The 16317-nt window shown below is 38.9% G+C and overlaps 1 protein-coding gene across 3 annotated transcripts in view; it reads left to right on the top strand.

Annotated features, from left to right (window-relative positions):
* The window catches only part of SNCAIP (synuclein alpha interacting protein), a 95000-nt gene that overhangs the window by 64356 nt on the left and 14327 nt on the right, over positions 1 to 16317 (top strand). For all 3 annotated transcript variants that reach the window (XM_063422010.1, XM_063422008.1, XM_063422009.1), the window contains exons 7-9: positions 3827 to 3952; positions 9310 to 9479; positions 15977 to 16069. In XM_063422010.1, coding sequence (XP_063278080.1) covers positions 3827 to 3952; positions 9310 to 9479; positions 15977 to 16069 — 389 coding nt within the window. The remainder of the gene's footprint in view (positions 1 to 3826; positions 3953 to 9309; positions 9480 to 15976; positions 16070 to 16317) is intronic.

Genomic DNA, 16317 nt, shown 5'->3' with positions numbered 1-16317 from the left:
GAAACTCTACCACTTAAGAAACACCAGCTACAATCAGCCAGCCATGAAATTTGAAAAGGTGATATATAAATTGCTGCCAAATTTTCTTAGCTGAATGCTAAAGAAAGTTCATATGCAATGCCAATTTTTTTTTTTTTTTAATAATCCATAAACAACCTTTGAACATGAGGGAATGTTGAGGCTGCAGGGGTGCCAGACTATGTTACCCAACTATGTTAAGAAAAAAACAGTTTGAGAAATTTAGATGCTTACTTGGCACTGTCCTGGAAGCTTCAATTTATTTTACCATTACTTACACGAGAGATAATCCTTGTAAACACTGGTCTTGGCAGAATTACAAGACTAATATTTTTACAAGGAAGACCTGTTATTGAATCCTTTTCTAAGAGAGTGAGTCCATCCATTGTTTCCCCAGGCATTAGACATGCACACTGTATTTTTCTTCAAGAATTATAATTTAGAACAGGGAGCAGAAGGGAATTCATAGCAAAGTTCCTATGTTAAAGGTCGTCAAACTACAGTCATGGCCTGCCTCCAAAGACATGTCAGCAGCATTCTGTTTTTCCAGTGGGAGAGGGAATTGCATAAATTAATCGGATTGAAGAGAACAAAAGCTCAAAGTCAACCTGTAGCCTGGTCAGCATAGCTCCTAGCAAGGGTTTCTTTAAGCATGATATTATGCAAGAGAAACCCTGATGACTGGCAGGCCTTTTCACACTGGGCACAAGTTATGAGTACCTGGCACGCCAGCTGTGTCTGGCCCAGTCACCATGTCACAGGAAGGTGTGGTGCCATCCTAGGTGCACATTGTCCTTGTCCTGATCTAGAGCTTCATGGGGCAGGAAAATCTTTCCATCAGGGATGTTGTGGTAATATAGAATGCACAGGCAAAAGGTAGAGAGTGGGAAATGCCAAGGGTTTGTGGTTTCTGAACTCCAGAGAATCAGTCTAGGGAGACTTTGGGCAACCAGCCTAAAGCATGGCTGAGGATCTAGAAGGGATCCTGTGCATGTCTTGGTGGCAGAGTTCTGGAGATCACAGTGGGAGGGAGTATATGACATTCAGATATGCTGATACCTAACAAAACACCTCTGTTTTACACCTCAGTATCTTTGCCTTCCTGTCTAGTGTCATTTTTACAAAGGTAATGTGTTATTTTCACTCACTCTTACTCCTCTACTGTGAAGGGATACTGAGAAGGCCAGCTTATTTAATTAATATCAAGTGATGGGGCTAGGATTAGCTGTAGAGTCAGTACTCTTCAGCATGCTAGCCCTTCCTTTTGTACGCCATCTAATGATTTAAATGGTCCATGTTAGTTGTACTTTCCTCTCCAAAAGTCATCTGATGGACCCAAATTCAGCAGCCTATCCCAAATTCCCAAATTGTCCTGAAATCTTTTCATAGAGAGATTTGAATTTTTGTAGTGTAGAATATGCCAGAGGATTGTTAATAACTTCTAGAGCATAAACATTGTAGATCTTAAAAGTAACAGATATACTGAATAACTTACCAATATTTATCAGTTCCTGTTACTTAATAAATAAGTGATTATTTTTCATTGTCTTCATCTGATGAATTTTCTTACTATCTTTCATTTTGTCTGAATAAATTGATGACTATAAATCTATTCCTGAAAACATTTTTCCTGCAAATACATAATATGAGTGTTAATAAAGTGAAGTGTGGCATATTTTGATATATGATGGTTTTGAAATATGATGTTTTCTCTAGTTTGAAGTGAAAAAATGTTTGTTTTCCTGGGGTGTTTTTTTTTGGTTTTTTTTTGTTTTTTTTTTTTTGTTTTTTTTTTTTTTTTTTTTGGTCTTTTTTTTTTTTTTTGTCAAGGATAAGTTTATTGAAACACAAACTGTTAGCGGGGAACTGTGACCTTGTGCCTGTGGTCACTTAGGGCACAGGTAGTTCTAAGTACAGATGATTGAATACAGCCACCCAGTCACTTGATTTCCTTGTTGATAAGATAAATTATTAGAAAGCATTGTTTTCTAATAATTGCTCAACATTCTGGTCCTTAATATGTCCCAAAGAAATACATGATTTCAAAGCTGCAGTTTTCTTCCAATTCTGCAGATAAGTTTTGCTAAAATGTTTTTCTTTTAATTAATAAAACATAGAGGCAATTCATAGGAGTAGTATAATCCTTCTTCTTTGCTGGCCAGCACCACTGACATATTGAAAAATTGCTCAAAAGTGTTTTTAAACAGATATGTGATCTGTAGCCATCTCGCCATGCTGGCTGTCAGCTGTGTTGAGCATCCAGCCAAGAAGTCAAAACACCTATGCCTTCACCCTATAATAAGAACAAAATTGCTGCTAAAGTGAAGATATGAAGAAGGTAAGTATCAGACAGAGTAGCCCTCTGAAGCAGTGAGCAGAGACCCAGATGCTTGAATGGGCATAATCATCCTGGAGTTCTCTAGAAGGGCCTGGTAATTCCTCTCCTTTTCATTGTGATTAAAATTTCTGTGGTACTTTTACATAAAAAAATGCAGGTTTATATCCAACCTTTTTTTTTTTTCTTCATTTTTATTCTTTCTCTTTTCTACTTAATTACTGCTCCGAGTCCTATATGTGCTTTCAGTACTGTTTCATTTAGGTCTGCTTTAGTTTTCCACATTTCCAATTTTGGGTGATTATGTCCATATGTGTCACTGAAGCTACTGAGGTGCTGCAGGTTAAGTCTGTGGATCAGCATTTGCCTCACCAACGCCAGAATCCACAAAGCCCCTTTGAACTGGAGCTCTGAGTCAGTATAACACAACAGATATCAATACAAGATATTAAAAAGTACATGTTTAAATAAAAAATTTTATGCTGGGAAGTCTTTTCACCTTTTCACATAGAAAAACTGGGAAAGTATCTGTACTCAGCTTTAATGGACTCCACTTTGCTGTATTATTTATAGATTTATTCTAGATTTTCAGTATGTATAATATTCGTTATGGCAAAATGAAATTTAATCTCAAATGGCATGGGAAGTTTCTAGAGAGAGAAGTTTTTTTTCCTAATAAACTCCCCAGAGGAAAAAAGAAATCAAAGATACTTGATTTCAAATACACTTAGTGCATATATGTAACTCTCCACTGTTAGAAAAAAGTACCCAAATAAATGTGTATTGCACCTACACAGACACACAAAAAGTGGTGTTAAAAAAAAAAATCTACGTTAGTTTTGGCTTCCAGACTTTCAGTGGCAAGTTTTTGCAGTCCAAGTCTCCCCATCCTTCTCACAGTGCAGGATATACAAATGGTCCATGAGTCAATACATTAAGTTCTTAGAGTAGCTTTATTTCCTGATTTTAGTTGTGTTGCTTCTTGTTTAGCACAACTGCACAGAGATAGGAAATGATTACAGATTTGAAGAATCTTAACTCCTCATCTCTGTGATCTGAGCATAATCCTGTTGTAATTTTCCAGAGAAGCTCATGAAGTCGGACCAAATTTCACAACCTGATTTTCAGATTAATGTGTGGGTTATTCTTCCTCAGGTTTCATCACAACACACAGAGGCATGCACAATCTTTATGTACAGTTTCTCAGAATGTGTTGCAGTACTCATATTTTTCCTATTATGTCTTTTTAAAAATAAAGTATTTCAACTTTTTTCCTTGGGAGGCAAAAAGAAACCCCAAACCTCCCAAAAGAGAAACCAGAGTCCCACGATGCACTAAGCCTACAAAATTAAGAGAGACTGAAAACAAGGGATTATTGGATAATATTAGTAATAGATGACAACAGCAGTATCCCTCTAGTATATTTAGCTTCTCATTGTTTTTTTATCTTTCGTGACATTTCTTTGCCCTTAGGAGAAAATCCTTCTGTGGCTTCTTCAGTTTATGCAAGAACAAGGGATCTCACTGGATGAAGTTGACCAGGATGGAAATACTGCTGTTCACATAGCTGCTCAGCATGGCTATCTAGGATGCATACAGGTAAAGTGATAGCTATAGCAGAAACCTCTAAACTTCAAGCTTGCATGACAAAAAAAAATATTATGGGAGATCTAAGTGGGAATAATTATTGATACATTAAAATATATCAGAAGGAAGAACTCTAAACCAGTAAGAGTCAGACTGAAATGCTGAAGTGCTCTGCGTTTTTGATTCTATTCTTAAGTATGCTGTTTTAAGCCTAAACTAACTTGTATTGTAAGATGAAAGCATGATAAACAATATATATTGTTTATATATAAGCATCTGGTGTGCATGTTTTTGTGTTACAACAGGGCAGCCAGTGCAGATATGCATACTTTTCTTATTACTCTGACATTTTACTTCTGTTTCTTTTTCCATTGAGTAGTTGTAGCTCTCCAGCTCAGGGGCAGTATATAAGACAGGTTTGTTATATGATGTACACCTTGAATAAACCATCCTTTTCAGGCTTATCATGCTGGCATGAATCGGTGCTATTACAATAAAGAGTGATGTTGATTTCTAACCAATTTTCAGTGAATCATCTTGGCCACTGAAACAATATAATTCTGTTTATAGAAGTGCTAAAAATGGTAATTTGTCCAGCTGATCAGGCTTACACAGTAAGTACTTACAGGAGCTAGAATAAACCAGTTTGGATACCTCTGTCCAGTACCTGTGCTCAGTGCGGACGTACCAGAAAAGTCACGGAGTTGAACTGAATGGCTGGTCATAGAGCTGTAGAATCATGGCACCACTGAGGTTAGAAAAGACCTCAAGGATCATCGAGTCTAACCAAACTAGCATCACCATCATGTTCACCATTAAAGCACGTCTTCAAATCCCACATCCACACCGTTTTTAGGGTCCACTTCCAGGGACAATTACTCTACCACTTCAGTGTTCAATCTGTTCCAGTGCTTAATAACCCTTTCTGTGATTTTTTTTTCCCTGATAGCTGATCTAAACCTTCCCTGGCACAACTTGAGTCCACTTTCTCTTTTACTGTTAACTTGTTACCTGGGAGGACAATCTCTACCTGGCACCAACTTATCAGGCAATTGTGGAGAGCAATGTTCCCCCTCAGTGTTCTTTTCTCCAGGCTGAACAGCCCCAGTTCCCTCAACCTCACAGGGCTTTTGCTTCAGACCCTTCCCCAGCTCTGCTGCCCTTGTCTGGATTTGCTGCAGCATCACAATGTCTTTCTTGTGAGAGGCCCAGAACTGGTCACAGGGCTTAAGGTGTGGCCTCACCAGTGCCCAGTACAGGGATATGGTCATTGCCCTGGTCCTGCTGGCCACACCGTGGACACAGGCCAGGATGTCTTTGGCCTTCTTGGCCACTTAGGCACAGCTGGCTCATGTTCAACCACTGTCAGCCACCACCTCTAGGTCCTTTTCTGCCAGGCAGCTTTCCAGCCACTCTGCTCCAAGCATGTTATACTGCTTGGAGTGGTCCCAGTACAGTTGAATCTTACCTAGTTGGCCTCAGCCCTTTGATCCAGTATGTGCAGATCCCTTTGCAGAGCTTTTGTGCCCTCCAGCAAATGAGCGCTCCTGCCCAACTTGGCATAACCTGTGAATTTACTGACAATGCACTTGATCCCTTTGTCCATGTTGTTGATTATATTAAACAGGAGTGGCCCAAACCCTGAGCCCTGGGAAACACCACCCATAGGTGGGTGCAGATACGTCCCATAGGCTGGATGCAGATACACTCACCTCCTCTCTCAGAGCTCTGCCATCCAGCCAGTTTTTCACTCAGTGAGCAGTACATCCACACGATAGGCACCCAGATTCTCCAGAAGACTGTGGGAAACCATATCAAAGGCTTTACTAAGTGTAGGTAAACACATCCACAGCCTTTTCCTCATCCACTAGGCAGGTCACTTGGTCATAGAATGAGATCGGGTTAATCAAGCAGAACCTGCCTTTCATAAACCCAAGCTATGGGTGAGATCCCCTGGTTGTCCTGTTCTTGTTGCATGGGGATAGCCAGGATGATCTGCTCTATGACCTTACCTGACACTGAGATCAGGCTGACAGGCCTGCTCTTCCCTGGATCCTTCTTCAAACCCTTGTTATACATGGGTGCCAAGTCTGGCAGCTTCCAGTCACTGGAAGGTCTCTGGCTGATCAGAGCTTCTGGTAAATTACTGAAGGTGAAGCAACTTAACTTTGAGTTAGTTAATGTACCCTCTGTCCATCAAATTTACAGAACCATTAGTCACAGGAGTACATTTCAGTGTTTGTGCTGTTGGCACTTTGAGCAAAAGTTGTTTGGAGAGAAATAATAGTAAAATAATTCCGGGAAATTGCAGAGAGATATTTGATAAACAAACTAGTCATTGGAGAAGAACAGATAAAAGAATAAATAATCCCTTGACAGAAAGGCAAGAAATAAAAATTGAAGTGATTAAGTCAAGTTATGGAGGAAAGCATGTCTAAGAAGGAGCAGTAATTCTCAAAGGACTCAGATATGTATCAGTAAACACGTATTCCTGTTACCACACATGCACCAATCCACATCACCCTTCAGACCACTGCAAATACAGAACATTTGTATTAGTTCAACCCTAAAAGAAATAGAATTGTTATTAGCTAATCTCTTCAGAGGTTAAGCTCTAAAGAGCTAAGTATATTTGTGCACACTGTTATGTTGGATCTACAGCTGCAGAGCTATTGTTATTATTATTATTATTATTATTATTATTATCATTATCATTATCATCATTATTACAGTCTATTTATCTATTTGGTCACCAAGAAGATGTAACTCTGTAAAAGCCGGTTTGAGAGTATCACATAATAAAAAAGAAAAACAGGTTGAGCTGAATGAATAGACTTGAAAAGAAGACAGTCTTGTCAGAAGACAGATTTGGAGAACATGACCATCTCTGCATTTTCTTATAAGGGGACATGTCTTTTTTCTTAAAGGCATGAGGAATGGATCCTGTAGAACTCATATGGGAATAAAATAAGCAAGCCACCACATCCATGCTGAATCTAGTGGGTTTATTATTGTATTGTAGCCAGTTGCTATGATCTGTTGGAAAAAACGGACAGAGGAAACGTTTATTATTCACTAGTGGAGGGCACTGTTGTGGAAGAGGGTGTGCTTAGAGCTGCCATGGGGTGTTTGTTTAGGGTTGCTATCTCAGCAGTGCCTCATCAAGACGTGCAGCACTTTTGAAGGAGAAATGGGTGTAGATTATTTTGAACAGAGTGGTGACATCTGCAGTCTGTTCTTGTGGATAAAACTAAACCAAGATACTAGCTCTGCTTTCTCTGTGAAGAACAAACTTTACTAATGGCTTAGATTTCTAATTATTTTATTTTAGGTCAATATGCAATTCAACAAGTGCTTTTTGTTGGATTGAGGCCATGAGAAATAAGTCATGAAAATATCTAGTGGTGACAAAAATACACAATGTCAGTAATATCACTTCATTAACATCTCACAGTCTTAAGTGTAGTTGATGTTTTGTTGTGCTGTGAAACAAAATAAGCCCTGTGCCCAGTAAACTTACAGTCTAAGTTAAAATAATGTACAGTGAATAATCTGGTAAGAAGAAAGGGAAACTATAGGCAGCAGCATAAAAAAATGAAGAATCACAGGCTGTCAGTGATTCCCTGGCCTGCTTACTCATTGTGTCTATGACACTTCCAGCATGTTTTAAACTATATGATTACTTTGTGCAAGGTCATAACTCTCTTTTGTTTTCTTTCTTGGCAAATGAAGCCAAATCTGTTGATATGAGATGCAGTGCATGTGTTCATAACTTTCCTTTCTCCATGGTTTTAGCAGATCAGACAGACTACCCATTCCATTGCTCTGTCAGCAGATGTAGAGGTCTCTGTGCTGTTTGTGCTCAGCCAAGTCACATCAGCCCTCAGTGGGTTACCAACTCTGCTTGGATAAGTCACCCAAGAGCTCAGCCATGCAATTCCTCTTCTGCATGTGTATGCATAAAGTTAATGATGCTGTCGTTTCTGGCTGTCTGAGTTCACAAGTTCTCCTAGGGGCTGGTATCAATATGTATCAAAGCATTGCTGAGAATGTTTAGGTCCTATTTTACCTGCTCCAGTAATGCAAATAGTTCCTAACTCTGATTATCACAAAGAGATCATAAAGAAGGAAGACTTTGTCTCAAATCTTGTTCACTTATTGGATGTCTTGAAGTCAGCCACTCAGAACACATGGAACTCTTTATTCTAGTCTCAGAATAACTCAAATTTCATGCTTACAACCTGGATGGTTCTCCAGCAGCAAGCTAGGGTTCTCTGCTGGTACTGTGAATAACACAGGGATATACATGAGGGTATAAGATACTATTTTTCTTGAAGACTAAAAACCGACATATATTTCAGTATGTCTTCAAAAGAAAGTAGTGATTAACCAAGCAAGTGCAAAGCAGTGAGACTTCTCTCAGCATTAAAAAGCCACAGTGACATAACCCCCCCAAAATTCCAACTAGATTGACAAAATCATTGTACAGTTCTTTATCTGCAATAAGAAATTTTTGCATATCTGATCTAAAATATGTGCCCTATCTTTCAATATCTAGGCATTACTTAGTTAAGGAGTCGGGACACTGAGGCTTCCCTATCGCGTGTATTAAACAGAGATTCTGGTGTGGTAGAAAATAGAGGGCTGCACAACAAAAGGAGTTGACAAATACTGTAGCAACGATATTACTGAAATGAGATTCTGAGGGTGTGTTGCAACACCTTGCACTGTGGAGATCCCAGGGACAGACCTGATAAGTCATTACAGCTCATCACCATCCACCATAAACTGGCTAGCAATGTGTTCATGCTGCTCTGGACCCGGATGCAATCTAGAACAGGTGTCCTGTGTCTTCTTTTCTAGGTCTGCCATGTGTAAAGTTACTACAATGTTCTATAGTGCACACATAGGTGCATCTGCAAAAGTTTATTACTGTGGTGCAGGAGAGAATCAATAGGTGGCCAAATGGAAGTCCTCTCTTTTCATTTGGTAGTCCCACTCACTGTATGAATGCTACAAGTGATGCTATGCTGTACAAATGAATGAACAGAAAACTAATTAATTTAGTAGAACTTCAAGAGGAAAAGAATAATACATAAAATATAGTCTCTTTTTAACACTTCTGAACTGCAGCTCACTCTTCTATGTTACTGTTGCACCTGTGTGGTAGAATTTATAGATGTGTGTTTTGAAATCAAGCTGCAAACAGATTTTTCAGTGGATGAATTTTAAAAATGACTGGCTTAGACTAATGTTTTTCAAGCATTTTGATCAGGAGTGCTTTTTGTCCAACCATTCTTGTACTGATCAGAATTCCCAGCAGAGATTTATACTTACAGATGTCAGTGTTCCCTTTTGTGTTTTTACAGACTTTGGTTGAATATGGAGCAAATGTCACCATGCAAAACCACGTGGGAGAGAAACCCTCACAAAGTGCTGAGCGACACGGGCACACCATGTGTTCCCGCTACTTAGTAGTTGTGGAGACATGTATGTCACTGGCCTCTCAGGTTGTCAAGCTGACTAAGCAGCTGAAGGAGTAAGTGTTTTGTTGTTGGCAAGAGGGATTGATCTTAAAACAATACCTTAATTCATCTTCAGTTTATTAGCAGTGTCTATTTTCTTCTTCTTATATGTGACACTTTAAAGTCATATTTCTACCTTATTTCTCCACTCTTTCTTGCTCTCAAGTATTTGTCCCTTCACCTTTAGCAGCTCAGTTTTTCAGCTGTTCTTTTTGTGGCAGTTTGTTGTGTACATACATGAAGGGAGGGACAGCTGAAAAGGGTATGTATGAAGAATTCCATTCCCTTTGCATATCTTGCAATGACATCATTGCAGATCATTATTTCTGTTCATATAGCTTTTATATACAGGTTACAGTGCTGGGTATTGATGTTGGGAGGAATAGTAAAAATAATAGTTCGAAGGATATTTCTTGGTCTTGGAAAAGACCAAAACCAAAACCTACAATGGTGACTCAGAAAATATCTTCTATTCTATATTTTTTCATATGAACTGGTTTTAATATTTTGGTATGTTTTTTATTGAACTTTCTGTAAAGAGCCTATTATTTTGAAACACAAATTATTCTAATTGCTTGGTTTAATTGTAGATACAGTTACTGTGGCTTAACATGTCAGTATCCTCATAAGACTCCTAGAAACTATCAGCACCAACCTGACATCATTCCAGCATAGATATGTGATTAAGATGTCAGCTATCACAGTCCACGAAAATTACTTCTGATAACGCCATGTTTCAAGGAGACTATATAATTTTATGGTGATAAATGTGTAGCTAGTTGTACTGGGTATAAATTACAGTATTATTCTAGCAGGGGAGATGCAGACTGGCCTCAGTGAGAACAAGTGAGGGGTTTCCCTTTGCTTGACAGAGCTCTCTGCAATAGACCCACTGCAGGACACAGCTAAGCCCCAGCAGTCATTCTTGTAGCACCCCTGAGAAAACATATCTGAAAAAGAGCAGAAAATGCCAGAGAGGCGAAGAAAACAGCAGAGTGACAATCAGAGGGAACAGCAAGGCCAGAGGAGCTGGAGGTGCACCAAGGTGGAGAAGGCACACCCCAAAATGGTCCATGGAGTACCCATGGTAAGACAGGTACATCCCTTGAAAGGGCTGCAGCCCATGGACAAGTCCAGAGCCAGTGATTTCTAGACTGAAATGCAGCCTGAAAAGGACACATGCTAGGGAACAGGAAAGGGTGGAAAAAAAGGAACAACAGAGAGAAACTGCTACACATGAACCCTATGTTGCATGTTGCCTTACTGAAAGGATTGGGAGTAACCTGCAGCAATGACAAGAGGGCAAGAGAGGTGTCTGGAGTGAAGCCTGAGAATGATGAAGAGGAGCTAGGTGAGCAGATGAATCTGAGAGAGAAGCTGAGCTTGAAAGAGGGGAAGATAGATGTTTTAAATGTCTATCCTTTGTTTCCCAATGCCTGAACCAGTAATGAAATATTTATGCTAATTGAGTTTAAACCCCCATGTTGAATCTCTTTTGCCCATGACAGTAACAGGGAAGTGATCTCCCTGTCTTTACCTTTACATTTTCTCTTTGCAATATCTTCATGCTTTTATACTGTCAAAAATACAAATACTGAACTGGCAATCATTATAACATTTACCATTTTAGTAATTTTACAGCCTGACAGTGTTCCCTGGACATGTCGATGTACCTGGCTGTACTTGGTCCATTTGCTGAAAAATACAATCATATGACATGAAGGAAAAAAATAAACATAGGACATTTCCCTAGAAGACAGCATTAGCATCTGACTCATATCAATATATAATGAAATATATTTTCCCCATAATTCAGCAGGAAAAAAAAAATGAAAAACCACGCACACTAGGAAGCAGAGGTGGCAGCCACAGAATACCCTTTTTTTTGTTGTTCTCACCCAGTACTTGATAAAAATTTTACCTCTTACATGGAAAAAAAAGGAGTTGTTATGTGAGTCTGCAGGCTGCTTACTCCCAGAGAAATAATCTAGTTGTGACTTTAATGAAAAAACAATTAACACTTTTTCAAGTATCCCTGTTGTCTCACAGGCTGCATCCATAGGAAGTCATTGAAATTATTCTTATCTGCCTCCTGATGAGTTTCTTTGCTTATTTCGGCTGAAGTTGAGTCTGCTTCCCTTCAGCAGCCTATTTTTCAGTCTTCAGATTAGTTTCAGTGAGTGCAGCAGCAGCCTTTTCTCCCTCTTCTACAAAGATATATCTCTTGTGCAACCCTGTTGCAGTTTACTGAGGCAGTGAAATAATCTGTTTTCTGCTTGAAGGAGCAGCTTCTGCATGCTATTTGGGCTGCAGGCCTCAGGCCACAAGTGGTTTTGATAGATGCAGTGGACCATGTTCAGAGGCTCATGCTCAGGAGCCAGAAGGGATGATGGAAGAAGACTCTTGCCCTGTTTTGCTGTCCTGCTGCTTCTGAAAAATCCAAGGATGGTACAAAGTACATCTATGGAGCAGCTTGTCAAGGGGGCCTTTATTACAGCAGGAGAATTCACTGGCTGCAACCCCCCAGAAGATCCTATAAGCAGTTCTGAAGATCCTGAAGACATTAGATGACAACAGATGAAGTCAAGTTTGCCATCTAATTCTTTCAAATGTATCTAATGTAACTGTTACATAGGAATAACTGCAACCTGGGCAGTTGAGCTTGTTTTCCTAGATTCTCACCAAATACTTCTCCCAGGGTTAATGAACATTATTCTAGAGACAAAAGAGGTATGATTGTATCATGATGGATATACCTGAACAGTCAGTATCAACACTGAGGGCTTCTATGTGTTTCCCAGCTTTCCTTCAGCTTCCATAAGCATGATCTGATCATGCAATCCTCTTTGAGTGCCTTAGTGATGAAACAGAAGAGCTTTGTCTGGTGACACTATTTCCCCAGCCACAGGAAGACTGGTATGGTTGATATACTGCAAGAAGAAAAGCAGTGCAGAAATTCTCTTAGACAAGCACTTATTAAGACCTGTACCTTCAATGGTTTTAACTCAAAGAGGGATGTATCACCTTCCATTCTCTTTTTAAGTTCTTCCAGTCATCAAGCAACACAGAGGAGTTCTAGAGAGTTTTTCCAAGCCATCATACTGTTTGGAGCCATTCCTTAACAGAAGGCACAAAATTAACACAATAATATCACATTTTTCCAGTCTTCACATCTTTCAGCTCTTTGAACCAAAGCAGCTCAGGTGACAAATACAGAGGAGTATAGAAAAATATTCTGAGCTAAGTCTCCATTCAAGGGCAAGAGCCGTTATATTTGGAAGAAGGAAATAAGTGGAAATTACAAATGTTACATCAAATCTTCACAAGAGGATTAACTGAGGATTTCCCCCAAAAGGGAAAAAAACAAGTAATTCTTTCCATAGGTAGAAAGGAAAGTAGCCCATAAATACCTGCTGTTACTGGCTTCAGCAACAGCAGGTATTTAAATCTCTTGCTAATTACAGAAGTTTTTTAGATCCAGTATGACTTTCTGAGCTAAACAAAATACTTAGGACATCACAAAAGTTTCCCATACAGACTATACAAAATAATTTGTTTTCATTTTAGTTTCTGAGGTCTTCACTGGTCTTACAATCTTAGCTGTTCTCTCAGTGATTTTACCTGCCAAAAAAAAAAATCTGTAGTTGCCAGTGAAGAAAATTCCTACATGCAGTGTAACTTGTATTATTTGGTCTTTCCTGGTCTGAAGAAACCATGTCAGAATTAATGACATAAAGTGAGTGCTTCCATTGACTTCTTTTAAAAGGCTGCCTGACAATGCACCTGCATTTCCAGATTGTGCTGTCCTACATTTATGGACCTGAATGGGCAGATCAATTAGTGAGCGAGACACCTACTGGTTCTCTTGATATGCTATCAAGCCAAAATCTCTGTCAAGGCAAATATCAAAACAAACCATGAGTCAAACAATGAAGTTGAGAAAATAACCTAATATTCACTGTTGTAGGCACTTGTCTGTTTTTTATGAAAGAAATACATAATTTTAGTGGAACATCTTAGGAATAGCTGTAAAAATAACTGAGTAAAAATTCCTGTAGTGGTATGGTAAAGTGTGTGCAAGTTGCTGGGGTTTTTGGTTGGTTGGAGTTTTTTTGGGGGGTAGAATACGTTATATAGACATATAGTAAGAAACTTAATATAAACTTTGCAAAGTTCGTCTCTTTTTTACTTAATTAAGCCATTTTATGTTCTGCTTTGTAGCATAGTCATTTCTGAGTTATTTGAAAAAAACAGAGAAATAAGAAAACATGCTATGAGAGATGCTCCTGCAGAGCCCAGTGCCTCAGCCTATTCCCTCTGCAGTTACTGAGCTCCCTGATTTCATAAGGAGGTATTTGGGATCCCCAGATGTCTAACTGGACACTGAAGGGCCCTTACAAATTACTCGCTAGGAGCACTGGCTAAGCTAAGATCCCCAGAATTTGGCCATCAATTATAATGAAACAAGTATACCTTCTTACCCCTGAAGTTACAGTGATCTTGAATCCTAAATCAGTCTGGCTTTAATACTTTGTAATATTGCTATTCCAAGAAGTTGTTATCCCATTTCCAATGTTATCTTAGAATATATATGTGTATGTTATTTATATTCAGGGATAGTGCTGTCAAGATGTGTGGGTGTCTGTGACTTATGTACTGACTAGTTAAACTGTGAAAATGGAGTCAACTTCAACTTGTTTCGCACAATAAATTGTTTAAGGGGAGTGAGAACACTACCTCACGAAGAAGACATGTCAAAGAACTCCACTGAAGCTAAAAACATAAAAAACTGTTAGCTGTATTATTTAGAATAAGAAGTTGAAGGAATGATAAAAGGAAAGAAAACAGATTAATTGCATCACAAGCTAAAAAGAGTTTCACTGGCTCTTATAGGAGAGTATCTGTAGAGCTGCAATGTAAGCTAATTGACAAATAGTAGGAGTAATTTTGAAATAGTCCAAGGAAGTGTATAGGCCAGAGGAGGAAGATGGAAAATTAAAGGAAGAAAGGATCTACATAAAGCATGGCTGTGTTGTAAAATGCAAGGTAGTATGTCAAGATCACACCTTTGTTTTTATTGCACTTTTCAAACTCACTTTGATATATTAAAAGTAAAACATTTGTTTTCTGACAGCCCTGCAAGTACAACTTCTAGTCTAAAAAGTGATCTGGAGTCTTTCTGGCTTTGACATTGCCACTTATAAGGACTGCATTTGGAGCACAGCTAGATATTTTGCTGATGGCATGTGAGCTAGGAAAGTGTCCAGCTCACTGGTAGAGAACTGCCGTAGTTCTGGATATCCAACAAGAATAAAAGTACTAAAAACATATTACTTAGACAGCAACAGAAGCAGAGACTGGGGGAAGCACATAAAAAGTAATTTTCCCATAGTGATTTGGTCGGGATCAGGGAACAGAAACCTCAAAATATCTAATTTTCTAGAAGTTTTCTAATAATTCTGTATGTGCAGTGTTTAGGTGCACTGGAAATTACAGATCACTAAACAGATGTTGTCTGTGGTGGTCAGCAAAAACTAGTGTTTTGATGTAAGAATGGAATGTCTGAATGGTATGGAAGTAGGGAAAAGAAGACGTTTTTGTGGCATTCAGATTGATCTGCCATAAATCTGCTTGAGGCTTGCAGGTTATAAGCAGCTCAGCTGAGACCTTCCTAGGGAAATAGGTATGTTGCAGGACAACAGATGTGATTAAAGGTGATAAATGGAAAATGGAATTTGTGCTGTAGATATCACTCTCATATTACTAGCAATTTTTAGGTACTAGTGCAATTTTTTAAGTGCTGTCTCTAAAGTTATTTGGAAAACAGTGTAGATCACAACACCACACTAAAAGTGATAAACTTGGGTAGATATAGCACAGGGATAAGGTGGATACAGAGCCCCAGTGGGACCTTTGGAAAGGCTGTGCAACAAGCAGATGTGGTATGGACATCAAATACCTAACTCCATCAAATACCTAACTCCTCCATTGGTAGTTTGGACCAATCCTTTCCAGTGCGCAGAAACTCTACTCTGAGTTCCTGTGCAGATAGAAAGAGAGCAGTTGTCTGAGCTATTGTTCATATGGCAAAGACCATCCACCGAACATAGGAGGTGACTGCCTAATCTGTGCACTTTCTATTCTTTTCCATAAACAAGTAAGAAGCAAAATGGCCCTAAGTTTACCATATTATTGTGTCTGTGAGTCACTCAGTTACAATTCGCTGTTGCTTATGGTCACACACTTGTCCTTACATGAAGTATAATAAATAATCTGACAAGTTTTTCTCAGTTGCTCTTGTACAGTGATCACAAAATGTCAGCAGAGATTCAGACAGAAGTACAAACTCTCTATGTTCTTACTTCTAAGTTCTCTATTCAGTACATAAAGTACAGATGAAGAGGACTTCTTTCTTTAATACCAAGTTGAAAGGGTAGTATCAATTTTCCTGTAACTTACTTATGCAGTCAGTTTTACAGTTTGAGGTAAACAGTCTCACATGTTCTTGCAGGCAGACTGTGGAACGTGTGACATTACAGAACCAGCTCCAGCAGCTTTTAGAAGCCCAGCGGCCAGAGGGCAAGTCACTGCCCATGTTTCCAAGGTAAGGTGATGGCAGCCTGTATTTGCACACTTTCATAATATATCAGTTATCAGGAGAAGCTGTCATCTGGCTAAACAGTAGATGTGTTCTCTAAAGAAAATGTGGGGGTTTTACCTGATAGACTTGAAGCTGAGCTTCTAGAATTTGACAATGAGTAATGCTGATAATAATAATAATAAATTGGAAATTTCTGAGTATAGATTAAACAGTCCCTGCTTCCCAACAGAGTGAAAGCCAGTTTTACAGTG

Source organism: Prinia subflava, chromosome Z, assembly GCF_021018805.1.
Source record: "Prinia subflava isolate CZ2003 ecotype Zambia chromosome Z, Cam_Psub_1.2, whole genome shotgun sequence".
NCBI lineage: Eukaryota > Metazoa > Chordata > Aves > Passeriformes > Cisticolidae > Prinia > Prinia subflava.
The sequence above is the reverse complement of the archived record's forward strand: the minus strand, read 5'-3'. Positions and strand labels throughout refer to the sequence as shown.